Genomic DNA, 27,666 nt, shown 5'->3' on the forward strand with positions numbered 1-27,666 from the left:
GTTTTAATTAATTTAGTTATAAAAATGTAAGTACTTAAAATATATTCTTTAGTAATAATGTGATAAAACTTTGGCTCTTCAACTATATTACCAAATTAATCATGGAATTGTTATAGTAAGGTTATGGTTCGAGTTGTCTCTAACTTCTCCGAAAATGAGAAGAAGGTCTACAACCAACACCGTCTCTAAACTATTAATTCTATATAAATAATTAAAACTATTTACCAAACAAGTTTTATGAGACTTTTATAGTGAGGTCATGGTTCGAGTTGTCTCTAACTCCCATAGAAATGAGGAGAAGGTCTACGACCAATACCGTTTCTAATCTATTAGTCTTATTGAATCAAAACATTTATATATTAACCAATTCAATAAATTAATCGATATTTTCCAAATCATTAACAATCAACCAAAGTAAAAACAATTTTTGAAATAGAACTACGTAAGCCTTGATCCCCTTAATAGGGGTACGTAGGACCAAAGTCAATATTGTCAGGCTCAATAATAAAAATAAATAATTTTAAATGAATAATTGTTAAGGGTATAAAAGTCCATGATATTAGCGAGGGTACCGTTTTAATACGGGCGGACGGGGTGCTAATACCTTCCCCGATCCGTAATCGACTCCTGAGCTTAGAATCTATGCTTAAAGATCATATTATCCAAATCGGGCATAATAAGAGTTTTCTACGTTTTAACCGCAAAAAACGTAGTGGCGACTCCAAATCAATCGGGAGAGGTAGAAATTGAGTTCGCCTCCTCCCAAGTCGTAGAGCCGGTCTTCCAACCGAAAATCGGGTTGCGACATCTTTCAGTTCATTTATTTCCTTCATTGTAGTCTACCAAATCAAGATTTTAGAAGGAAATTAAAGTGATTGTTATACAAGATTTGCATGAGATGAAGAATTAATTTGTAAATTATTAAGTTTATTGATTTTCTTCATTCATGTCATTAATTTTCTTCATTGAAATCTTGTCAATGGGGTATTTAACATCGTTTGATTTTCAAAAAGGGTCCAGATTTCATAAGGAAAGTGATTGTTATACAAGATTTGCGTGAGATGAAGATTTAATCTAGAGATTATTTATTTTATTGATTTTCTTCATTGAGTTCATTGTAATCTATTAAATCATTTAGTTCTTTATAATGTATTTTGACTCTTTGAATGAAAAATGAAAAATTATTTTGAATGTTAATTTCTATTTTTTGTTATTTATTTGAAATATTATTTTCTTTAATATTTTTGCAGTTCCATATTAATAAACACAATAAACAAATTAACAAAACTTAATAAACACAAAAAACAAATTAATAAAACTTAATGTTTAATATTTTTGCAGTTTCATATTACATTAATGTCTAATATGGTAATCTACTTCTTGACAACTTCATGTTAATTAACGTATATTCATGTTGTATATATTTTGACCCGTAATACAAAATGTTAATTTAATAGCGCATAATTACAAATACGCTGTTAATTTGGAAAATGAGTTCAGTTTAACAGCACATAATTAAGATAACGCTGTCAATTATATTTTATTCAATAGCGCATAGTTAAGATAGCATTGTGAATTACATTATATTCAACAACGCATCATTCAGGAAGCGTTGTTGATGTGTTCATTAAAATGAGTAGTGAACAGCTGGATACACAACAAAAATGCAACCCTTAAAGAAACACTGTTGAAGATGTCAATACAACAACACTATCTTGATATCCATTATTGAAAATGTCGATACAACAATGCTATCTTTAATATGCACTGTTGAATTATTACTATAGTTTAAATATCTAAAAGATGAATCAGTTCCCTCTACGCTCTCAAACTTAATCAAAAAGAAATCACCATACTCTCAACAAACCCTCATACTCTCATAAACTATCATACTCTCATGAACCCTCGTACTCTCAGAAACCTCAAAAAACTTCATCAATGGCTTCCCAAAGTGACGATCATGGTTCTCATAGTGGTGACGAAGCTACACCGACTTCACAAGACAAGCAAATCATTGCTAAAAAATGAACTCCACGTGGAATGACTTCATGAAGAATGTCATTCGGGCAAGAAGTAAGGATGTGAAGATAGAAGTTCAATGGAACTCAAAAGGTCAACCATTAAACTCGAACGGTGGCAACTCATTGGTAAGCTATATTGAGGTTGTGGTTAATGTGAAGCTAACATTCAACAAATGGACTGATGTAGGGAATGTCGTGAAGGAACATATTTGGAATGAAATAACAGTGAGTTTATTTTTCAGTTTTTGTATTTTTGTGTTTTCATGCAATGTACGTATATGAGTTTTCATGTAATGTACGTACGTATATGCATGTGTTTGCATGCATGTGTTTTCAGTCAACTTTTGATGTTGGTGAGGAGCATAAAGATTATATCCTTAAATCGACTATCAAGGCTCTTCGACAATTCCAAACTGATGCCAGAAAATTACTCAGAGATGTTGATGGTAATGTCAACCTAAAACCTCCAACTAAATATGAAAATATCATTGAATAAGAGTATTGGAAGACTTTTGTCACTCTACACACACAAGACGAGTCTTTCTTGGTAAAATCATATTCTTTGTATTGACTTTTGTATATATGCTTTTGTATATATATATATTTGTTGATGTTAATGTTGTTTGTTTTTTCAGAAATTAAGTAATGAAAACCACAAGAGGGCATCTAAGCCTTTGTATCTATACTGAGCTTCTCGAGCGGGATATAGAGGAATCTAGAAAAACAATTGTAAGTATTGTTAATTTGTAAGTACATTATTGGTTATGTTTTGGCAGTTGAACAACAAAAGCAATACACCTATAACTCCACATGGAGTAGAACTCAATATTCTATGGGTGGATGTCCGTAAGAACAAGGATGGTGTCATCGATAATGAGCAAGTTCAAGAAGCGACAAGACGTGTTGTAAGTGCTCATTTTTAATTATACTTAATTTCCGTACTTTATTTATCAAAATGTGATTAATTAACATTATGTTTTATCTTGATTTGTCAGGTTTCCCTAAAATAAAAAGGAGGCACACCCGGATAATCGCATAATACTTGATAAGGCACTAGGTCTGCCTATCTACCCTGGCTGTATCTAAGGTGCAGGATTTGGGGTTAGCTAGCGAATATTTGTACCACATCCAAAGCGTGCAACCAAAGCCCAAATGAGCTAGGTTCAAAATCAATTGAATGACCCCATGTAACGGTTCAATGAATTTGAGCAATCAATGAAGGTGAAGGAAACTAAGTGACAATGACTAGCTACTGTTGATGTCATTGTTCCTTCAACCATCAATGAGAATTGCACACCTGCACCTTACAACATTCCTATTCCGATTCTCATTCCTGGGGTAATTTAGTTAACTTATTTTAATTTATTTTCCATTTAGTTTATAATCGTAAACTAATTAAATATTTTAACTAACGTACATAGAATTAGTTGTTGCAAACTTTTCCTAGATACCCCAACTAGCCGAGTAGTTGGTGTTGGAAAAGTGCACAAGTCGGCTGATGCTATGCTGCATAATGCATATATCACACGCCATCATGTGAAGGTCTCGATTGATGTTGCAATCGACGATGATGTGTTGTTGCCAATTCCTCTCAATGAGGATATCTTCATAGTTAGAGGGGCTATAGGCACCTTTGTGGCTTAGCCAGTAGGCCTTGTACAAGTAATTTCTTCTAAGGTATGATTTTTTACCTTATGCATATATATATATATATATATATATATATATATATTGATCTATAATTGATATATTTTTATTGAATATTTCAGGAAAATGTACATTCCACCCCAGTAGCATCCAAAAGACTAAGCCATCTTCGAGTGATATGAGCTCGATGTCATCTACCGAAAATGTGAGCTCAAAGCCATCTACTAGGGATGTGAGCTCCAAGAAGACTACAACCTATTGTACTAGGTTGTTTGAGCATGTACATAAGTTGGGAGATAATATAATATGTATATCAATTCCCAAGGAAGTCTTCGGGATTGATGCTGAAGAATACGTTAGCATCAATGAATTCGAAGATGTAACTAAATATGAATGGTTAGGTGCAACTGCTATATGTGTATATATGAGGTAAATTATATTTTCTTAACTTCTGGCTTCTACATGACGGTGTGTTATAATTAACTAACATTTGTGTTATACATATTAGGTACTTGTATGAAAATTTTGTTTCGGTAAATAAGAAAAAGGTGATGTTCATATCCCACACGTTATCGATTTGGTGTCGAGTGACAAAAATAAGATTGAGGAATAGACAAAACGAATTGCAGATACTCTCCTCATTCGTAAAGAAGCTGCAAATTTATTTCTTGCACCTTTTAATACCGAATGAATATTTTTTAATTGTATTTTATATTTTTGTCTTTAGTATGTTTGTTGTGCTTAACATTTCCTAACCATGTACATATTTTTTGTTAGGCAACATTGGCTTGTGGTTGTCATCAATCAGATCAATGAAGAAATATACTACTTTGACTCATTGACACATGGTGTTCCGGACAAGTACCCCGTTATGAAAGAATTGTTTTCTAAGTAAGTGGACTACTCATTTAAACTATTAGTTACACTTTTACTTTCCTAGTTGTTTCGTAATTAAGTATATTTTTTATTATTTAGTGCAGTGAGAGTTTACAGAGGTTGTAATCGTTCTAGAAAAGTGATACCATGACACAAAATCAAGTTGACTCGTATAAAGGTATTGACACAATCATCTCAAAGTTTGTACTTAGTTGTGTTGGCAATTAAGTATAGTAGATTTTTGCACAGATTGTAGCTCAGGGAATTCAATTAATATTCAATGTAATGTGTATGATTTGGTGTATGTAATATATGTTTATGTAATATTACAGTGTAATTAATGTTCAATATATAAAATCAGTTGTGTTCATATAGTTGAGATTTGGTGTTTTTGTATGTATTCAGTTTGTTGTTTTGTTCTGTTTCTGTATGCATTCAGGTTATTTTCTGTTGTGTGCTCAACTATGTAGAATTAGAAATAATGGTCTTCAGTAACGCTTTTCTACGAATGCGTTGTTGTTATACCTATACAACAACGATTTTTTAACAATGTGATGTTGATTACATTTAATTCAACAGCGCATTCGTAGAAAAGCGTTGTTGAATACTTACATTCTTTATATTTGAGTGGGAGTTCTTCCATATCGCTATTTGTAGGTGGCGTTGTTGATTAGGTATCATTGACAGTGATGTCTTCATTATGCGATGTTGGATATGCTATCAAAAACTAGAAAATTAAATTGTTCCCACAATATTCTCAAACATTCAGCTATCCCAACACTTATTTACTCAGCAGTGAAACTCATTTACTCTCAAAATCGACCTCGAAAATCATTCAACTTCATCATCATTCAAAACCAAATTTTGAATATCGTTCATTCATTCAACATGAAAATCCTTCTTTACTGATTTCGAAAATCTTTCACTTGTTTAACCTCAAAATCATCATTCACGCATTCAAAACTGAATTGAAAGTGAATTTTCCTTATAATGATTTCCCTTTTTAATTACATTATATTTATGTATTGAGTTCTAAATATTTTCCTTATAAATGAGTGAAAGTGATTTCACTCATTTAGCTTGTATTGAGTTGGGGTTTCCGACCTCTTTAACTTTAATTAGATAATAATGTATTTTTCTCCGCTTGGTGAGCTTAACTTCAAGCTTTAGCTTTAGGGATTTATTCTCATTATATTTTTTGGTTAATAGAAAATTGACCGAAAATGGATGAGTGTCAATCGATTGACGAAGGAGTATGAGGAAAGAGTGAAATCATTTGTTAGGTTAGCAGTTGAGAATGTTGAAAACCCTAATAGAATTTTATGTCCTTGCTTATGTTGTTGTTAGTAAAACTGAATTACTCCAAATTAGTTAAAAGTTCATTTAGTGTGTCACGATATTGATCAAAGTTACACATGTTGGACAAGACATGGTGAGAAGAGAGACATTGTGGATTGTGATGATGAGATGCATATAAAAGACAACTACACAAATGCATATGAAGATGATCGTTTCGAGGAAATGACAAACGTTGTCGAAGAGGATATTCAAGATTGTCCTAAGATGTTTCAGCGGTTGGTAAGCGATGATGAGAAACCATTATATGATGGTTGTACTAAATTCACAAGATTGGAAGCAGTGTCAAAGTTGTATAAGTTAAAATTTGTTAATAAATGAACTGGTAAGAGTTTCACTAACTTGCTTGCACTTCTGAAGGAGATGTTTCCGGAAGATAATGTGCTCCCTTCTCGAACTTATGATGCAAAACAAATGTTACGCTCCATTGGCATGGACTACACTAGGATACATGCTTGTGAAAATGATTGCATCTTATTTTTTAATGAGTATGCTTCATTAAAGTTTTGTCCTAAATGTAATGTATCACGATATAAGAATGAGGACTCAATTCCCAAAAATGTTGTATGGTATTTTCTCATCAAAGCAAGATTCAAGCGTATGTTTAGCAATTCCAAAAATGCAAAGACGTTGACATTGTATGATGAAGAAATGATTAAAGATGGCAAGCTTCAACATTGTCCAGATTCTCCTCAATGGAGAAAAATTGATCATGACTATCTTAGTTTTGGTCAAGAATCAAGAAATCTATGCCTTACATTGTAAACGGATGCAATTAACTCACATAGTGTTCAAAGTTGCTCCCACAATACAGATCCAGTGATATTGGTGATATACAACCTACCTCATTCTCTATGCATGAAGCGCAAATATATGATGTTATCTATGTTAATTTCTGGACCTAAACAACCAGGAAATGACATAGACATATATTTGGTTCCATTAATTGAAGACTTGAAGGAAATGTGGGAGACAGACATAAATGTGTATAATGCGTATAGGGAAGAAATATTCAAGTTCAGGACTTTGTTGTTCGACACAATTAGTGATTTCTCTGCCTATGGTAATCAGTCTAGATATAGTACAAAGGGACATTTTGCATGTCATGTATGTGAAGACAATACTCATTCAAAACTAAAGGGTTTGAAAAATAACTTTGGTAAACCTTTTGCAAAAGGAATTTCACAAAGGGGTGGAAGAAAATGTCAATCTTCTTTGAATTGTCATATTGGAGTTCATTATATGTAAGACATTTCCTCGATGTTATGCATATTGAAAAAAATATGTTTGAAAGTCTCATTGATACCTTACTCAAAGTCCATGGTAAGACCAAAGATGGTTTGAATGCAAGGTTGGACTTGGTTAGTATGGGAATAATAAAGGAATTGGGGTCAATAACGAAGGAAAAATATACATTTCTACCTCCTACAGCTTATACTTTGTCGAGGAATGAGAAAATTGAATTTTGTAAATTTCTTCATGGTGTTAAAGTTCTAGAGGGTACTCTTGCAACATTCAGAACCTCGTATCAATGAAAGACCTTAAGTTAAAATGTCTTAAGTGTCATTATTGTCATGTACTTATGGAGCATTTCTTGCCTATTAGACTATGGTCAATTCTACCTAAAAAAGTTTGAGGAACCATAATTAGGTTTTTCTTCTTCTTCAAGATAATTTGTAGCAAAATGATTGACCCTGAGAAATTATCTACATTGCAAAGACAAATTATTTTGACTTTGTGTGAGCTTGACATAATTATTTTGACAAATTATCTGCATTGCAAAGACAATTCTTTTTTTGACATAATGGTTCATCTAAGCATTCATCTTGTTCGAGAGACCCAACTATGTGGCCTTTCCTATATGAGATGGATGTACCCCTTTGAGCGATATATGAAGATATTAAAAGGATATGTGAAGAATCGATCAAGACTAGAGAATTTTATTGTCAAGCGATATGTTGTTGAAGAAGCTCTTGATTTTTGTACCGGATACCTTACCGATGGTGATTTCATGGACATTCCAAAGCCTCGATATGCAAAAAAAAAAAAACATTTGGTCAAGGTATTACTGTGAATGAAATATTGACTATAACAAGAACCGAATTGGAGCAAGCGCACTTATATGTTTTACACAATGCCAACGAGGTTGAGCCATATGTTAAAATAAACAAGGAGATGCTGAGGAAGTTTTACCAAAGTAAGAATAAAAATTGGATTTCCAAAAAGCATAATCAATGTTTCATAAAGTGGTTAAAAAATCACTTTGATGAGTTGAATATAAATGCATATTTAGTTTCTGAAAGATTGAAATGGTTAGCCAATGGTCCAAGTATTCATGTCTTATCCTACACTAGTTACCTAATTAATGGGTTCACATTTTATACGAAAAAATAAGATGATCAAAGTAAAATGCAAAATAGTGGTGTGACTCTTGTTGCTCGAACTTTACACATGTCAAGTGTAAAAGATAGAAACCCAATATATGCGAATATGTCATACTTTGGAGTGATTGAACGAATATGGGAATTGGATTACACAATATTTTGAATGCCGATTTTTTATTGTATGTGGGTTGATAACAGCAATGGATTCCGAGTTGATGAGTTAAGGTTCATGCAAGTGTATCTTAATAGGCCAGGATATATAGATGAGTCATTTATTCTAGCATCACAAGCTCAATAAGTATTCTATGTTAGTGACCCAACTGATATGAAATGGTCCATTGTTCTTTTAACTAACAAAATAATCATCAATAATATTGATGACCAAGAATATGAAGATATTGATGAAGATGATCTTTTTTGTGACATATTAGTCGCGTGAGAGCGGACCAACTATGGATGATGATTTATATACAAGAGATGATCATGATGAAGGGCTTAGGTGAATCAATATGTTCCTCCAATCAAGGATGACCTTACAAGCAAAAAACAATCAAAGAAAAGGAAAAAATAGATGCAAATCGTCTTTGTATAATTATAGCTTAATTTTGATTGTTTGTAATTTGTATAATTTTGTTTCTTTGTAATTTGCTTAATTATTTTTGTAATTATGTACTCTGTAAAAATATAATTGGCATGATATTCATTGTTTGTAGTATGTATTGTATTGATGTTAATAAAATAAACTGCTAGCTTGTATTAATGTGTTTGTATTATTCAGAATGTATAAATGTTGTGTTGTTGAGAATATTTGTTCTGCTAATAAATGTGTATGCATGTATTAATTTATACAAATCAACGAAAAATTTTAGGGGAAGCTCTATCATGCGTTGTTGTAAAGGATAAATACAACAACGCCTTTCATAGACATCGTTGTTATACATGCTTAATACAACAACACAATGTGTGTTGCGCTGTTGTATTAAGGTGCGTTTGAAAATATTTAGAATAATACAACATTCGTTTTTTTTTTATAATGCGTTGGAATATATATGTACTACAACAACCCAATTATAAGCGCCGTTAATAATACCTATAAAATATATTGTTTATGTAAGACCTATGTAACAAAGCTTTGTGGATGATGCATTGTTGTATTTATGCACTATATGACAATGCTTTTCTTGTGTGATGCGTTGTAGTATATATTCAATACAACAGTGTTTGAGAAGTGCTATTAATGATAACAATATACTACTGCTGTCAAACAGAAAGCACATAAAAGTGTTCTTATATATCTAAAATAAACGCAGTTAAACTGTAACTCTGGCGTAGTGATAAAAAGAGAAATCCCTTGTACTGAAAGAAATGCAGCCAAAGAATATTGATCAATTGGGATCTTGGGCCCACTGCACAAGGGTGCTGGCAAGAGAATAAGTTTGTTCAAATATCTAGAAAGTACCACCTAGGAAAACTAATTATTGGCTTAGAAAATTCTAGTGAAAGTGATGAAAGACAGTATTCTTAACATGTATTTGAAACATTCTAATAGTTCTTTGAACCTTGGACTTCATTGTCATGTGATAAACAGTGATATTGTGCATGATCCATGTATTATACAGAATATTAATATGGGAGCATTTGGCTCTGTACATGGTGCAAGGATCATAATGATTCAGCACTTTGATATATTGAAGTGTAAGTTGTGTAATGATATTTGCACATCAAAATTCTTATAATCACTTTCTCTCTAGATGTTAAACCAAAACTACACATTTATTTTCCCAAAGAAGCATGACATATATATAATTTTGTATGTGAGAATAACATCACTCATATTTTAATTAGTAAGCTTGATCTCCACTATCATCACTATCTAAGTGCTGCTTGACTAAATGCAATAAAGAAAAACTTAGGAAACATGGTAATTTAAAATCATTTTCTCCTGGCACCTTATAAAGAATAGCAAGGAAAGGTATTTTATGGAATAGAGATTTGTTATCTGAAATCCTATATCATATATTATTCTGGACTAATGATAATAAATTAAAAACATTAATAATAATAAATGTTTAAACTTTTTAATCATCGTAATATATTTTTATTGACTCGAGACAAAATATAATGTAAAATATGAGACATGAAGGTTTATTTATTTTTATGATCATACCAGAGGTATCAATTGGTCCCATATAAAAGAAATTATATGGTATTCCATACTGTAGATTCTTGAATTTAATTGACCTACTTTATTCCATTGGTCTAGAATTTCTTTTTTAATTTGCTCATAGTCCTAGCTTCCTATTAAGTACCACAAGATTTTTCTTCTTCTACCCAACTATCCATGCAAAATAACATTTGAATCAAACATGAACCAGCACTTCCATTTTAGCTATGTCTTTCTTCTTTTCTTTGTTCATAATCATTATGTTTTTTCACAGAAGACTTGCCCTAATTGTGGCTCTATACAAGTTCCATACCCTTTGAGCACAGAACCAAATTGTGGTGATCCAAACTATGCTCTTCACTGTGATCAACACTCTCAAAAACTTTACTTTAACACCCTCAATGGAAGTTCCTATATGGTTCAAAAAATAATGTTTTCAACTCAACGTTTAGTGATTCAACCATCACCTTGGTTACAACAAGGTATTACTACTACTACTTCATGTGTTACACAAGACATGCCTAGAAGCAATGGTCTTTGGTTAAATCAATCACTACCTTTCAAGATAACTTCATCAAACACAGTGTTTCTACTTAACTGTTCTCCAAGACTATTAGTTTCTCCACTCAATTGCACTTCTTCTAGTCTTTGCCATCTTTACTTGGAGAGTTCAGGTCATGTTGAAACAAAAAGAGCACTAGATTGTGCAAGTGGTCTTATTCACCCTTGTTGCACTTTTGTTGCTGGTGGTGTACCTTCATCTTACAAGATTAGGCTTCATAGTTCTGGTTGCAAAGCATTCAGAAGCATCATTCATTTGGATGAATATAAGCCTCCTAATCAGTGGGAAGAAGGCCTTGAAATTCAATGGGATCTTCCACAGGAACCAATATGTAAGACACAAAGGGGTTGTTCTAAAGATTCTAAGTGTTCCACTTATGGTAGGTGTCTTTGTAATAAGGGACACCATTGGGACCCTTTTGTGGCTACTTGCTTGAGGTACAAGAAAAAACCCAAATGGAAAACCAACTTGGTTGTCTCAATAGGGGTTGTTACTTTTTTATCTCTAGCTATAGTTCTAGCCATCAAAACTAGGTCTTGCAAAGTCTCTAACTATGTGGTGAAGCATGAGAAAGAAAGAGAAGAACATGTGCTGAAATCAAGAGATGGAGAGAAACCTTGTAGGATGTTTCAAATGAAAGAGATGAAGAAAGCAACAAATGATTTTTCTCAAGAGAGGATGTTAGGGAGTGGTGGCTTTGGTGAAGTTTATAAAGGTGAACTCCAAGATGGGACTATTGTAGCTGTCAAAAAAGCTAAAGTTGGTAACTTGAAAAGCACTCAACAAGTGCTTAATGAGGTTGAAATTCTCTCCCAAGTTAATCACAAAAACCTAGTTAGACTCTTAGGTTGTTGTGTTGAATCTGAGCAACCACTTATGGTCTACGAATATATCTCAAATGGGACCCTCTATGACCATCTTCATGCTATAAGGTATTCCAATTTCCTAGACTTGAAAACAAGGTTGAAAGTTGCTTTTCAAACTGCTGAAGCATTGGCTTATTTGCATTCTTCAGCACACACTCCTATTTACCATAGGGATGTTAAGTCCACAAACATATTACTAGATGATGAATTTAATGCAAAAGTCTCAGATTTTGGACTCTCAAGATTGGCTAACCCAGGACTTAGTCATGTTTCAACATGTGCTCAAGGAACATTAGGGTACTTGGATCCTGAATATTATAGAAACTATCAATTAACTGATAAAAGTGATGTTTATAGTTATGGTGTTGTGTTGCTTGAGCTTTTAACTTCAAAGAAAGTGATAGATTTTTCTAGGGACCAAGATGATGTTAATCTAGCAATTCATGTTACTCAACATGCAAGGAATGGTACAATCATGGAAGTGGTGGATCAAAGGCTTATTTCTTTGGAGAGTGATGAAAATATGATAGCAAGTATAAGACTATTGTTGGAGCTTGCACTTGATTGCTTGAGGGAGAAGAAAGGTGAAAGGCCTAGCATGAAGGATATTGTTCAAAGGCTCCTATGCATAATTAGGATAGTAGATCATGATATACTTGATTGAGAGCTTACCTCGCACATAATGTATAATACTTTATGTGTCCTGAGCTGTGATTGATTAAAAAAATGTTTTTAAGTTAAAATTTTAATTATTAATTTTTTTTCGACCAATCATAACTCATAAGACATTGAGTGACACATTGTGGAATAGAAGATGTACTTCCATTTGGTTGATTATTGTTTATCTACTCTATCTAATATGATGTAAAGTTGTTTGATAATAAAAAATAAAGGGGATTGTAGCTTTTGCAAAAGGAAACAGTATATTTTGAAGTTTACATATTGTCTAAAAGTTATAAGCTAATGTTGGAAATTGTCAATAATTGTTTTATCCATTTAAATTCCAAGCAAATGACTAATTTTACCCCCAACATATTGTAATATTACAGTCACACCTTTCAACTAATTTTATGATATAGATATCAGGGATGTTTGGAAGAGCTTATCATCATGATATAACATATTTTAGTAAGTATATAAGGATAGTTTATAACTTTTCTATAACCTTTTCAGTTTATTTCATTTTTTTATACTAGTAAGGATATTTCATCACTTTTTAATAAGGAATTAATCACTTTTAAGATACGTGACTGCTTCTTAGAACAAGTGTCCTTCACTTTTTTTAGTTTATTTCAATAAGGAGAAGCTTATGAAAATAAGCTGTTTATAGATTATTTAAAAAAAATGAATAAAGGGCTGAATTAAGTTATTTAAGAAAACGCACCATCTAGTAATTATGCTGGTTAAAAATAAGTTGCATTGATATGAAAAGAAAGTAGTGGCAATGGGTAAAGTGAGTAGTCCACTGAGAAAGGAGTAAAGTGATTCCGAACCTAGATTAATTGGGTGGGGAAAATAGGGGAATCAGATGCATTATTTCTGTTGAAAGTATGAAGTATTTTAAAGTATATACAATTATTGGATTCTATAGATTTTTTAGAATGGAATTTGATTACTTGTGGAAAGTAATCTTCCTTTTACAACTTAGGAAAGTATCTTCTCTTAAAAGGTATTGGTAAAGTTGTTATACTATGAAAGCATCACTAAAAGATTATAATTAGTCATCAATAATAGATTATATGCGATTTCTCATGTAATAGCGTTTCGATCAGTTTATAAAAACTGTATCCACTTAAACCGGAGAATTAGTCTCAATATAATAGAATAATTATAATTGATCATACAATTATATTAGTTAAAATTTGATCAAAATTGGTTATACCGCCCAGTTTTCAATTGATTTGTGTTGGTCATATCGACCAGTTTCATTTAAAATTATTTTTTTAATGAAAATAATTTATTTTTACCAAAATATTGGCATGATGATCAAACATACAACTATACATCTATATTTATATCTATATTTATATTATATATAAAATGAAAACATAAAATAACTACTCATGTAGTATTTTATGTTTCTCTATTTTATCTTTTATAACTTCTAATTTCATGTTTATCTATACTAATATTAATAAACATAAAATAAGTACTCATAGAGTATTTTATGTTTCCTAATTTTAATTTTTATAACTTCTAACTGTTTATATAAATTTCTATAATCTATCTATCAATATCTATATATATACTTTTATATTATTAAAGCCAAAACAAATAAAAATTACAATGACATAATTTTTATATTCCAAATTTATCCTTTGTATCATTTCTTATTAATAACTAATATAAACTTCCACATATTACCCTCATTGCTTTCATTTTTTATATTAATATATTATTAATCTTTTATACACTCTCTTATTTATATTTTCATTCTTTACTCATTTTATATATTGTATTTTTTATACTTCAATTATTTTTCTTAAACAGTATAACATGAAACTGATACATTATATATTAGAAAAAATACAAATGTGGGTCAGTCGGCAAAATGCCGGTCGACACGCTAGTTTTTATATTTCTAAAACATAGTCTACAATCACGTGATACATTTTTTGTTTTAACAAATTATATAAATAAAAGTTGTTATTATATTTCTTATTGATTTTTCAACATTAATGTTAATATATCTATATCTAATTTTACTAGTATGTGATTTAATAATGGGAAACATTATACCAGTAACATATCATTTTAATAATATTAATTAGATTGGGTAGGATGGTTTTACAATACAAATCTCATCAACTACCTGTTATTAATTTCTCAATAACTTTTTCCTTTAAAATCAAACGTAAATTTAATTGTCTAACAAGTTTGCTAGACCTTATTGATTAGCTTTTTTTTCTAAGCAATTGGTCAAATGAAGTAGCATTGTTATGAGAAAAAAGGTAACAGTACATGGGAAAAAAATGCATGTATTAGAGTTTTATATATTATCATTTCATTATTTATTATTCATGTTTTATCATTATTAATTCTTCAAAAAAAGTAATACAAATGAATGTTAAATGATGTACTGATCGTGTATAAATCTTTACACTGACATTAAATATATATTATACTCATAATATATTAATATTGTATCAAATTTGTAAAAGAAAATACTACTGATTTGATATTGTCAAACTATTGGCATACATTACAAGTATTGTAAAAAACATATTGTTAAATTCTATACACCCAAGTCTTAGATGATGTTAAGTGAATTCTGAAGATATACAGGAGGGGGATATGGTAAGAATATTCCTTAGGGAGAAAAATATCAAGAATAATTTATGGGCAGTTTTGTTATGATGAATTTACCAGGGACTTGGAGTGGAAAATATAAAAATAAGATGTAAATTAGTAAAAGAGTGGGATAAAGCATTGTCACTAGTCCCCAATCTCCATAATGCTTACCATTACTTTTCCACTTCTTCCTCACAGTGGAGATAAACAATCATGGCAGCACAAAAAGCTTGTTCAGTGTCCAGGGGCGACACCACCTTGTCTCATGCTAAGTAGTTATGGTCACCTTAAAATTAAAATAGAAAAATATATTATTTTATTTAATATGTTTTTAATAGAATAATATTTATGTATTATGAGTGTAAACATTTATATAGTCACTTTATTCTTCATCACTCATCTAACTTTTTAAGAATTAATGCGAATTAAATATAAATAGTAAATAATGCAATAATAATATATAGAAGTTCAATAATAATATCATTTCTTTTTTACATTTCTTTATATAGCTCTGCCTTTATTAATAATGTCGGTAAAGTTGCAACTCAAACTTTACAATAGCAAAGCAATTGTGCAAAACACTAGGGGCATTTATCCAAGTGGCAAGAATACAAATCAAATATTCCTATAACAGTTAGACAGTATTACCGACAACAAAACACTCTAGAAGGCAAGATAATACAGACAGGATTCATAGCTAAGTTGGTGTGAAAACAAGAAACAAGCATGTAATTGCTATCTCTCACCCACTAGAAATTAGAGTCCATTGGTCTGGACAGAATCTTATATGCTTCAGGGGCACTACACTTATTCCACCAAAAACATAATATGTGAACAGATTGTTTAGTGACCACATGGTCACTGGTTGATTAGTGACCATGAGTAATACACTTTAAGAGCAACCGTAAAGCCATAGCACTACATTTTAAGGGCAATGATAAGGTTGTTAGGTCAGTAATTATAAGGTTACGAGTTCAAATTTTGAAAATAATCTTTATGCTAAGGTTGTGTACATTTAACCTCCCCACTAAATAAAAGAATCTTGCACATGATTATATTTTAACTAGGGACATAAATAAACCACAACCACAATCACATCATACATAACTTCCCACATGATTATATTTAGTGTACAAACACTAGGATAGGTGTCACAGAAAGAAGAAGAAAAGTGATACTCTTAACAAAAACTGTGAAATCGTGTAGTTATTGTGTAACAGAAGAATATGACATCCATTCACATGGTTTAGCTCACTCTTGGCTGCAGTTGCAATTACTTGACCAAGAAGGCAAGTCATTATTGAGAGCATGTGAATGTAAAATGAAAAATATAGAACCAAACTTCATCGAAATTAATCCATGTTATCAAGCTCAAAATCCAAAACAAAATTTCCCCTGAGATAACTATCAGTAGTAGTTCTTGTCAACTCTAAGCTAAGAAAACATAATAGGTTTTTTTCTTAAGGGAATATTCTGTAGAAGAAATACTGGAGGTTCATGCAAGTCAAAAATCAAGAGTATCAAATTTCAACTCTAAAGTCTTCAGTTCACTGCAACCTCAGCTGATAGGTACTTTGAATGAAGTATTATATCCTGTCCAGAAACTTTGGTCTTGGAGTTGTGAAGCACCTTCATAGCTTCTTCCACCTTTACAGAAAGAGACTCCGGTGCTTCCAGGAGAACCAGCAATTCTGCATTGTTCATCTCCAAAAGCATCCCTGTAATCTTTGCTTCTAGGCCACGTGGCTGCTCAAGATAGAGCAGTAAATATATTTTAAGAATTTAAAAACCTAACTTCAAATTTCAAAAAATAAACGAGATAGTGCATTGTATCTTAACAAGCTCGTAGAGATGCTCACCAAGTATCTGTTTCTGCTGATTAGGAGCAGCAGCAGAGAGCATGGTATACAGCATTTCTGATCCCTGGGAACCTCCACTATAGTTAGAAGCACCAGATGTGAACTCAGATCCTTTTACCATCTTTCCATGGTGCCCACTGGTTACATACTTAGCCTGTCCAGTTAGCTGCCAGGCATAGACCTTAAGTAATCAGAACTAGGAAATACGTCTATAGAAAGGGATTAGAAACACCAAATTTGAGATAGAATGTAATATTCATTGTTTTTTATATTAAAGACTAAACAAGAGTTTTTTTTTTTACTTTTCCTGCACAGTGGCACCACCTTGGTATCAGAGGTTTGTAGTGCCTAATCATTTTATTACTACAATTACAAATGATGTATATATGAGGAGGGAAGAAAACCTTTTGATTACTCAGACTCTCTTGAAGAGTGCCCTGACCGACAAGTTTTCTGGGTTTGTGGTATATTACCATTGACTGTGATTGGTTGAAAAAATATATTGAAGTTAAAAATTTAATAATTAAATATTTTTCTGACCAATCACATACGGTGGCACATGGAGTGGTACTCTCTTTTGGGATAGAAGATGTCCTCCCACCCATTTATCTTGCCCCTGCTTTGCCTTTGCTGCCTAGTATTGTTGGAAACATGGGACTGGAAGACAGTACCACACACACACACATATATATATATATATATATATATATATGAATTTATATATGTATATGGCTCATTAAAAATGTCACTGAAACAGGACTAGTTTTTCCAAATAAAATAACTGGCTATTTAGTTCTCCATTATGGTAAATATTTTCTTAGGAGATCCTTTTTAAATTTCCCCCAAAACCATGAAAAAAGGATGTTTGTTCTTGGGTTACTAAAAGTTACTCACAACAGGAACTGGTGATTGTTGGAATGATCTAGCAGGAGATGCATAGGCATTAGCTCTCCATCCTGGCCTCAATGCCCGAGATTGATACACCAGCCCAGCTCCAAGAGGCACCTGTGAAGTAACACCAGCAGCTGCATAGTAGAGAGGAGGATATCCACCAGGGGTAGCGGCAGTTGAAGGTCCAGCTATTTTCTGTGCATACTGGAGCTGCAAGTATGCCTGCCTATCCTCTTTCCTTTGAGCAAGCGCAACATATAGTGGTTTACCATGAAACATGAATCCTGTGTGGATACAACATCAACTTAATAAACATAATTGAAACACTGAAGACATTGCAGACACAATGCTGATAAATCAAAATGTCATTGACATATCATATTATAAAATCTTCAATTAGAGAAGCTTTGAAGAGGCAGAGATACATTTAATGAATGGGATAATTCAACTCTATAAAACTAGCCCAGAACAGAGGAAGAGTGTATGCGAAGGAACCCTTAACAACTCTCCCTGCCCAAAAAAGGGGAAGGATACATGAGAGAAAAATGAAACAGACAATTCACAAATAAAATCCATTCAAACGATCTTTGCAGGAATTCATCAAACTACGTAAAGGAACCTTCGAATGATCAACCCCATTGGAATAAGAGGAGGAAAGCAAAGCTGATTCTTCTTAATATTGACCTCAGATCCTTTTAACGCCATATTATAAAATAAAGTAACATATGCATAATACACAAGAAGTACTTCATGGATTAAATACATGATGAAACATTCCACCAAAAAAAGATACATGATCAACATGTAAAATATAAAATAACATGTAAAACATATACGATCTCTCAAATTGTAATCCAATAAATATATCATCCAATACCATTTGTATTCTTATTTCATATAGCTTTTAGAAAACCTCCCTAAAATTTGAAGCATGCATGCACACATTAAGTCCCTACCAATAAATTAACTCGCTTACCATGAAAATTGTTCACAGCTATGTTAGCCTCCTCAGGAGTGGAGAAACAGACAAAGCCAAACCCTTTGCTTATCCCTTTGCTGTTGCGCATAATTTTTGCAGAAGTAATTGTGCCACATGAACTAAACTGATCTCGCAGTTCTTCATCACTAACATTGTCATCAATGTTCTTTACATAAATGTTTGACCCCTGTTAGTCAAAGGAGGACATTCTAAGACAACTGAACAGAAAGTGGCTGTTTAAAATATAAGAATTGTAAAGAAATTACCTCATACTTTATGATTTTTTCCTTACGTTTCTCCTCAAACTGATTAGTCAAGATCTGCTGACGCTCGGACTTCTTTTGTGCCCTGGCTACATATATAATCTTTGAACCTATTTATAAGAAATCAAAAGTTCAAAACCAAACATCAAAAAATTTCAATATTCTGATAGAAATATACATAGTATAAGGATAAAGATAGTACCAAATTGTGTTCCATTCATCGCCTCAAGTGTCCTTTTAGCATCATCCGCATTATCATAGTTCACAAAGCCAAAACCTTTTGACACCCCTTTGTTGTCCTTTGCAATAGCCAAGCTAACAATTTTCCCAAAAGAAGAAAACTTTTCCTGCAGAACTGCTTCCGTGATGTCAAGGTCCAAATTCTTCATGTACAAATTTGTATACCGAGCCTCAGATCCTGGCAAAACGCAGTCACTCTTTTTGACAAATCTATCAACATATCTGATAATTACAGTGAAACTAAAATTAGTATCAGGGAATTAATAGGTGTATGGAAATTGAAATTAACAATTAACTATAGGCACAAAAACCATAGATTTCAATGCATAAATCCAGGGGTCATTTGTTTAATTTAAAAAATAAAAATAATTGATTTTAGATGGTGTAAAATTAAGATATTTACTTTTTCTAGTTTTTTTTTGCAAAGCAGAAGGTATTTATGTTAGGTTGAGACCAAAATAATCAATTTTATTATTCTCTTTCATTTATCCCACCGCACCAACTGTAATATAGTGAGACCAAAATGATAAGATTTCTGATCACTGAAGAAATGTTTCCCAAACATATTTTTTTTTTAAAGATTTATATATAGTTTGTTAGATTACTTTTGTTAAGAATATATGAATATTAAATATAAATGGTGAATGATGCAATAATAATGTATGTTTCATTTTTTTCTCATTTTACTTATCTTAGAAGTGGTATTTTTCAACAATAAAAGAAAAGTGATTTTGTTGAAAAATAATCCAAAAGAAATGCACTCATATTTCTATATGTATGATTCTCAAATCACAGAATTTTGCATACATCTGCTTATCACCAACAGTAGAGCCATTCAGCTTCTCAATGGCAGCATTTGCAGATTCCTCTGATTCAAATTGAACAAAGCCATATCCTTTGCTCTTCCCATTCTCAGACATGACAACTTTGCTGGACAAAATATTCCCAAATCTCTTAAACAAGTCTTCTAGTCCCGCATTGTCTATTGATTCAGCTAAGTTCTACAAACAATAACAGAAAAACTAATAAACCAGAAATAACATTAAACCATATCAAACCAAAGCATGATTTTCCTTGCAGAAATATAAGATACCTTAACAAACACGTTCGCTGAGTTGTTCTTCCTCGCACCAGGATCACGACGTGACCACATCACCCTTATCGCTTTCCCGTTCAGTATAGCATGATTTTTCAGCTCAATCGCACGAATCGCTACAAATAATTTCATAATTTCACGTTATTATAAAAAGAAACAATCAAATCTCCGAAAACCTACAAGAAACGTCGAAAATGAGGTGAAGAAAGAGAAACGTTACCGTCTTGCGGAGAAACGAAGTTAACGTAGCCATAACAGAGCGATTTTCCGGTGGAAGTATCACGGCAAACGCGAACGGAAGCGAGACTCTTGAATTCCGAGAACAGTTCGAAGATCTGTCCCTCGGAGACGTCGGGGTGGAGATCGCCGACGTAGAGAGACGCCGGTACAATGGTGACCGTCGGAGAAGGAACCGCCATTGAAGATTTTTTTCAATATTAACTGTTTCAGAGGAATTGATTCAGAGTGCGCAAATGAAGAAAGTGTGTGAATGTGATATTAACTGTTTCTGAGTATATGAGGATTTGGCCTGCATGGCCGTTTTAGAATGAGCGTGGATTCATGCCCACACGCGATGGGAGAGCGTGGTATACACGGATTCGTTAAGCTTTTTAGAATGTTTCTTTGAACAAAGATTCTACCTTTTAATAGAAATGGAAAGATAAGTATATGAATTTACATGTGTTTTCGATAGTAAAAATGTTATTTCATTATATATAAAAGGATAAAAATATCTTAACATATTATTATTTCTTTTATTTTTTGTAGTATTTGTCTATCTGTTAATAGAAAAAATCCTTACTCATTTTTTTAATACACAAACCCTCAAGAAGTTTTATAAAAAGAGCTGGGGTTGGTTCAACCATAAATCAGTTATTTTGTTGGTTTGAATCTCTCACCTATTTGATTGTATATTTAAATTGACTTAATTTATTTCAACTCACTTAATTTTAACTTAAAATTGATGAATCAGATGATCGAAATGGTTGGATAAGCTAAGTCAACTAAAAAATATATTCAAGTGCCTTTAACTTATTTTTAGTTATGTTTATCATTAGTTAGTTTTTGCTCTAGCAAAATCTTATTTCAACTTATCTCTCATGTTTGTGGTGAAAACTTTTTGTTGATTGTTTAATTAGGTATGATAATTTTTTAAACTTAGAGTAGAGTTATTAAATAATGTTTAGTTAATATTATGAATTTTTAAATTTTGTAATGGAATCTGAGCCAACTGGCCACTAGTCCAACCAATGACTCGTTGACCTAATACTCTGACCGAGTTATTCTGAGTCATTGACCGATCCGGGTTTAATAACATTGTTCCTAGCCTTCAAATTTAACTAATTACATATATCATTCCTCTCCTATTCAAAATATTACACTCACCTAAGGGGAAAATGCATTTTACCGGATATTTTGTTGTGAATACTCACTCATCTCTTTATGTACTAACTGGAATAAGATCTCTCAATTATTGGAGAGGGAAGTTCATTTTTTTTCTTTTACTATTAAGGGTAAAGGTATAATCTCAACATAAATAAAAATGATACAAATGACATTGCATCTTGGTTTTTCTTTGGTTTTTTAGAGTACTTCTCTCTTAAGTAACGAAGAGGAGTGTTATTCATACTAATTTCATTCTTAAAAATGTAACAATCTAAACTAGTAATCAAATATTATGAATGTGGGTCAAAATGAGTCTTGATTGTCACTAAAATGTTAGAAAGAATAATAAAAAAGACTAATTTGATATCTTTTTTGAGGAATACAAGTTTTCTAATTTTTTAGAAAGGATGAAAATTTTGAAGTGTGTTTTCCTCTATTTTGTTACTTTATTATGTTTTTGGAATTGTCAACCAGGGGATGGAAGGAGGGATTTTAGACCATGATGTGATGATAAATTGATGATGTTGCTAAGTTCTAGTTTTATATGGCTAATTTGCTCATATATTATGCTTCATGATATTGATGAGAGAGAATGAATGAATACCAATAGAGAAACTAAAGTGCTAAGATTAAAAAATGCATTGTATGGCTTAGAACAAAATAATTGATTTATTCGTGACATCTATTGGCTTTACTAAGTGCAAGATGGAACATGGTGTATATATAAACTTAACAAGCACATGTGATCTAATCCTAATCTATCTTTATGTGGATGGTTTGGTCATCATAGGGAGTAGTGAAGCTGAAATTCTAAAGTTGAAAGGAAAACTCAAATCTGAGTTTGAAATGACAAATCTTGGAGAGTTAACATACTTCCTTAGCATATAATTTTTAAAGACAGAAAAGGGAATCATTATGCATCAGAGGAAGTATACAACAGATGTGCTAGACATATTTCAAATGCAAAATTACAAACCTGCATCAACACCAGTTGAAGGAAATTTGAAGTTGAATGAAACAGGTTTAGAAGATCCAGCAAATACAACACTCTATAGACAAATTATGGGTTGTCTTAGATTCCTATGTTACAGCAGGCCTGAAATAACCTATGGAGTAGGAGTGATAAGCAAACACATGGCTAAACCTACACAAGCACACATGATTGCAGCAAAAAGAATCATATTAGCCATGGAAGGATTGGAACAAGGTTTCATTTCTTAAGAGACCAAGTTGGAAAGGATAGAGTCAAGATGGTTCATTGCTCAACAAAGATTCAAAAAGTTGATGTATTAATAAAGGCACTCAAGGTTAATAGGTTCAAAAGATTAAGAGACATGGTGAATGTGTTCAGCTTCTAAAAGAACTCTGTTTTTGTCTATGGAATGCTTACTGTCATAAGATCGAGAATGTCATTCCTTATGAGCAATAACTCTTTGATTAAGAGGGCATGTTAATTGATGTAATCAAATAAGTTAGTTGTGGTAGTTAGGAGAGTTGCCATTTATAGAAAATAGTTAAGTTTGTTGAAACAATTTTAGAAACTTGTATATTAACTTGTAATCATTGAATCATTAATCAATACAATTCATTCATTGAATATTACACTTTCTAATCTCTCTTTTCCTAATTCATTCATTATCTTCTTTCTGACTTCAACCTCATCTTCTTCTTCCATCCTTCTTTCTTTCTGCAACACTAACAATACCAAAATAGATATGGGAAATATGTCATATTTTTTGCTAAGTTCATTATATTTTAAAACATATAAATTATGAGTGTGTAAATTTGAAACTTCATTAATGCATCTCACCTACTTTTTACTCTCTTCTCTTGAAGGTTGTTTATAAGTCTAAAAAACAGACAAAAAAAGCTTTAAAACATAATAGCTCAAATACATTGCTAACTAGTGCTCTTGAGTATAAATAAAGTACTAAATGAAAAACATTTTTTAATATTCCCGATAGATTAGTTGATCCGTTGGAAACAATAATGGAAACACAGCCAAAAAATGTAATAGATGCAGCCAAAGTAAAGATAAAATAGGTATGTGTTATTCCTATCCACCTTCATACCCGATTCAGTCTTCTTACTCTCTTTTGGTATGTGTTAACCATATACTTAATAGATAGTTTAGGCATAAATGCATAATATCATCCAAATATATTATCAATCTAATTAAGAAGTTTATTGATGTGACCTTCACCACTCTCCCTTAATATTATAAATGAGAATAACTTATTGCCTCACATCAGGAGATAATTTATCTCATTTAGTCAATAAAAATGTGACATGTGTGTTATTTTGTTTATTTTTAAAAATATTTTTATAGAAAATGATGAAACATGTGACATGTCATGATTTCCACCGGCATGGAGAAATAATTCATCTCCTTATATCATTATACCAGGAGATACTTCATTCCCATGATAAATATACATAACCTTTCTACCCTAAAAATTATAGAGAAAAATATATAGTGGTCCCGTATGAGTTTACACATTGTCAATACATCATCTGATATTGACATTTAATCATTATTAACTATTTAAAAATGTTGAAATGAATAATGAATAATATAATTATTATATAATTCTTTACTCCCACAATATACAAATATTATAAAATTATAAAAAACGAATGGTGCATGAAAAGTAGTTGATGGTAGTTAGAGGACGCGCGTGTGGTATAAGAAAAGGCAAAGAAGCACGTAGTGATTTGTTAGTGTGAGAGAAAGAAAACTGAGGCGACGTTTATGGATACCCTCTCCTTCATTCCTTCTCTCCATTCACTTACCATCATTGTCGAAAAAAAGGATGAATTCCTAAGTGCATCACTTTATATATGACACCTTTTGTAATTGCTTAAAAAAATATTTAATTTTTAATTAAATATATTTTTTTAACAAACTAGAAACAATGATATATAAAGTGATATATTTTATAATATAGTAGATGTGTCCTAAAAAACACCATCCTAGCCACACAACTTTTCAGGAAATAAAAATAATAGTAATAAATCAAATGCATGTTAAATAACATGTGTATTTAACTATTTATGAACTCCTATTGATAATGAGTTTGTTTGCCCTTTCAAACTTACAGCTTTTAAGTTTTGTAAAAGAAAAAAATAATATAGGTAGACTAAAATTAATTAGTGGAAGTCTAATGTAATTTATGAAGAGCTAAGAGAGAGAAAGGAGTAAATTGTCATTTTGGTCATTAAAATTGACATTAATAGAAGCCATTGGGCCCAAAAAAGTATGAAGAAAAAAACACAATTTTAGTCCCTAAGAAAATACTAAAGTTAAATAAATTGATTTGATTGTGTCTTTTCTATCTACACTTAACCATGCTACATGTACATGAGACGTTTTTGTAGATTCAACTAAGCCCACAAATTTCAAAGACTAAATCCACATATGATTTGTCATATTTAGGCTCTAGATTATCTTTTCATAATTTCAAAAACTAAATGCCAATATCAAGAATGAAATAAATGTTTGGCTAATAAACAAAAATAAGTCTCTTCAGCTGCATAACTTCTATTCAATTTCCATTTGCTACAAAGAAAGACAGTAATGTACAAATTTGCTAGTTCTCAGCATAAGAATTCCTATACAATGTGATCCACAATTCCACATTTTCATCATGCTAATACCAATGAGATCAAAATTAAATACAGAGAACAAAGAGCTACCTCTCCCGGTCCAAATACAAGTAGGATTGCTGACAATAAATAAAACAATGCCCAACCCCTCATTTTCAAAGAATGCAATCTGAATCTTGGATCAATTACAAAAATTGGGATTCCATGAAAACTATTATGTGCACAAGAAAAGCCACAATGGTTACAGGTAGCAACTTGGCTAGAATGCCTATTTTGGAGCAGCTGATACTCAACTGTCCTGGATCGGTGTACTCATCCTTGCTCTTGCTTGTAACCAGAGAGACGTTTACAGACGATGAACCTGAGCAACGATACGGAATTAAGACAAAGAAAATGACCATGTATGCAGGAAAGAATGAGTTCTCGTGTGGTGAACTTACAATCATAGTCGGCCCATCCGATTTGTTGATTAGCCAAGTCATATACAACAATCCTATCTTTTAGGACAAGATCTACAAGAGAATGAAACAACTATAAACCCAATGATAAAAATACAGGACTAGTTCACATGCTTATATGATAAATTTGATGCATAATTGACGCAAAATAAACATGCCAATGGTAAAGTAAATTTGATGCATAATCCCAAACACACCCTAATTGTAACATCCTTCCAGGTGTTTTCAGTTTTCCTTGTTCAGTTCTACCCACAAGAATAACCTCTCCATGAAATGACTGTCCAATATTGTTAACTAAACACGGAAGACATTCATTATTCAATTCTGTGTGCTATTTACTGAAGTGTCCATTTCATAATCAAATGAGAGAAAATACTTGTTTCTCATAACTCCCAGCCGATTTTATTCTGTTTAAATAATTTTTCCAGGGTCTAACCTCCTAAAATTGTGAATCCCTGCTGCACTTTCTGGAAGCCAATGCACCACATTGCAGCACTATCCTGCAAAAGCAAAGTAGTATTATCAGTGGCATATAGTTCAGAAGAATTACTCTTCCGCAAGTAAAAAGATGCAGGAATGTCACCTAACAAGAGAAGGCATACTTACAAGGAAACCATAATGCATAAGGTACTGTTCTGGTTTTAAAACCATGGATGCTCCTCCCATAAAGTTTAAACTGACTGAAGGAAATATATCACCAAGGCTGAAAGAGCATATATTCAAATGAGATCCAAAGAAATCCTGGTCGGATAAACTTTCATTTTAAAAATGTTTATTGTAAAAGTTTGAATTGAAGTAACCTGGTTGCGACTAGATAGCACTGGTTTCCTTTTGAAATAATGGGTTTAGAAAACTGTGACACGGCAGTAGTTATCTGCACATTCATTTAGATTTCAACATCAATACATGGTATAATGGTATATCATTTTGTAAAGTTGAAGTGCATAAGAAATTGCAGAGTCTCTTAGATTATGACGAGGCCATTGTTTCCACTGCCTAAGTACGCAATTGGTTATATCAAGAGTATTTTAGTTAGTCAATGGGCATTTTGCAAATAGCCCTATAACATATTTAGATCGAGGACAACCTCAATTAACAGCCTAACCTTCTAGGCTTCTGGTTAAGACGGATAGGTATTTCCTATTACTCTGAGGCATTACTGCTTATTATATTACGTAAGAATGTAGAGGGGCATATCAGAGTATCAGACTCTACATATTTTAAGAAATTCAAATGGAAAATGTAACTAAAATCACATAACTTAGCCTCAAAACAGTATAGCCACTGCAGTGTTTCACAATTTCAAGAGAGGAAAACAAAAACTTACTGCATTGACAAAAGGATCATAAGCATCTTGAACAAGGTATGTCAATGTTGTACCAGTGTCGACTATAGTTCCTTGGTTGTCAGCTGTTGCAAATACAGCTGGATCAATTGAGGACATGTCATGATTTCCACCGGCATGGAGAAATAATTCATCTCCTTATATCATTATACCAGGAGATACTTCATTCCCATGATAAATATACATAACCTTTCTACCCTAAAAATTATAGAGAAAAATATATAGTGGTCCCGTATGAGTTTACACATTGTCAATACATCATCTGATATTGACATTTAATCATTATTAACTATTTAAAAATGTTGAAATGAATAATGAATAATATAATTATTATATAATTCTTTACTCCCACAATATACAAATATTATAAAATTAT

The 27,666-nt window shown here is 32.0% G+C and overlaps 3 protein-coding genes across 5 annotated transcripts; 1 reads left to right on the forward strand and 2 right to left on the reverse strand.

The window, feature by feature from the left end:
• LOC109333937 (wall-associated receptor kinase-like 20) lies at positions 10,422–12,541 on the forward strand. The gene is made up of 2 exons (XM_019569516.1): positions 10,422–10,427; positions 10,579–12,541. The coding sequence occupies exons 1-2, from the start codon at positions 10,422–10,424 to the stop codon at positions 12,538–12,540; spliced, it is 1,968 nt and encodes a 655-aa protein (XP_019425061.1). The 3' UTR covers position 12,541.
• LOC109333657 (polyadenylate-binding protein 7-like) lies at positions 16,487–21,114 on the reverse strand. Of its 3 annotated transcripts, none has more exons than XM_019569190.1 (9): positions 20,716–20,966; positions 20,493–20,611; positions 20,207–20,400; positions 19,362–19,621; positions 19,163–19,269; positions 18,894–19,083; positions 17,921–18,201; positions 17,027–17,192; positions 16,487–16,913 (listed from the first exon to the last, which is right to left on the reverse strand). In XM_019569190.1, exons 1-9 carry the CDS (start codon positions 20,912–20,914, stop codon positions 16,726–16,728), a joined length of 1,704 nt encoding a protein of 567 aa, XP_019424735.1. In that variant the 5' UTR covers positions 20,915–20,966; the 3' UTR covers positions 16,487–16,725. The 3 variants fall into 3 exon arrangements, with proteins under 3 accessions (XP_019424735.1, XP_019424734.1, XP_019424736.1); XM_019569189.1 differs by having other exon boundaries at positions 17,027–17,195; positions 20,716–20,965; XM_019569191.1 differs by having other exon boundaries at positions 16,787–16,914; positions 16,982–17,195; positions 20,716–21,114.
• On the reverse strand, positions 25,424–27,378 carry LOC109334044 (aspartic proteinase-like protein 2). The gene is made up of 6 exons (XM_019569618.1): positions 27,273–27,378; positions 26,746–26,819; positions 26,552–26,648; positions 26,382–26,445; positions 25,928–25,999; positions 25,424–25,848 (listed from the first exon to the last, which is right to left on the reverse strand). Exons 3-6 carry the CDS (start codon positions 26,609–26,611, stop codon positions 25,673–25,675), a joined length of 372 nt encoding a protein of 123 aa, XP_019425163.1. The 5' UTR covers positions 26,612–26,648; positions 26,746–26,819; positions 27,273–27,378; the 3' UTR covers positions 25,424–25,672.

Source organism: Lupinus angustifolius, chromosome LG19, assembly GCF_001865875.1.
Source record: "Lupinus angustifolius cultivar Tanjil chromosome LG19, LupAngTanjil_v1.0, whole genome shotgun sequence".
Classification (NCBI taxonomy): Eukaryota; Viridiplantae; Streptophyta; class Magnoliopsida; order Fabales; family Fabaceae; genus Lupinus; species Lupinus angustifolius.

Bases quoted from the DNA above. Each gene is read 5' to 3' on its own strand.
- LOC109334044 (XM_019569618.1), bottom strand. From the start codon at position 26,611: ATGGGAGGAGCATCCATGGTTTTAAAACCAGAACAGTACCTTATGCAT. The intron at 26,000-26,381 runs GTTAGACCCTGG...ATTCTCTTGTAG, and splicing joins GGGATTCACAATTTTAGGAG to ATCTTGTCCTAAAAGATAGG. The intron at 25,849-25,927 runs GTAAGTTCACCA...ATCGTTGCTCAG, and splicing joins CGGATGGGCCGACTATGATT to GTTCATCGTCTGTAAACGTC.
- LOC109333657 (XM_019569189.1), bottom strand. From the start codon at position 20,914: ATGGCGGTTCCTTCTCCGACGGTCACCATTGTACCGGCGTCTCTCTAC. The intron at 19,270-19,361 runs GTACTATCTTTA...TCTTATAAATAG, and splicing joins GATGAATGGAACACAATTTG to GTTCAAAGATTATATATGTA. The intron at 19,084-19,162 runs GTAATTTCTTTA...TTTGACTAACAG, and splicing joins AAAAAATCATAAAGTATGAG to GGGTCAAACATTTATGTAAA.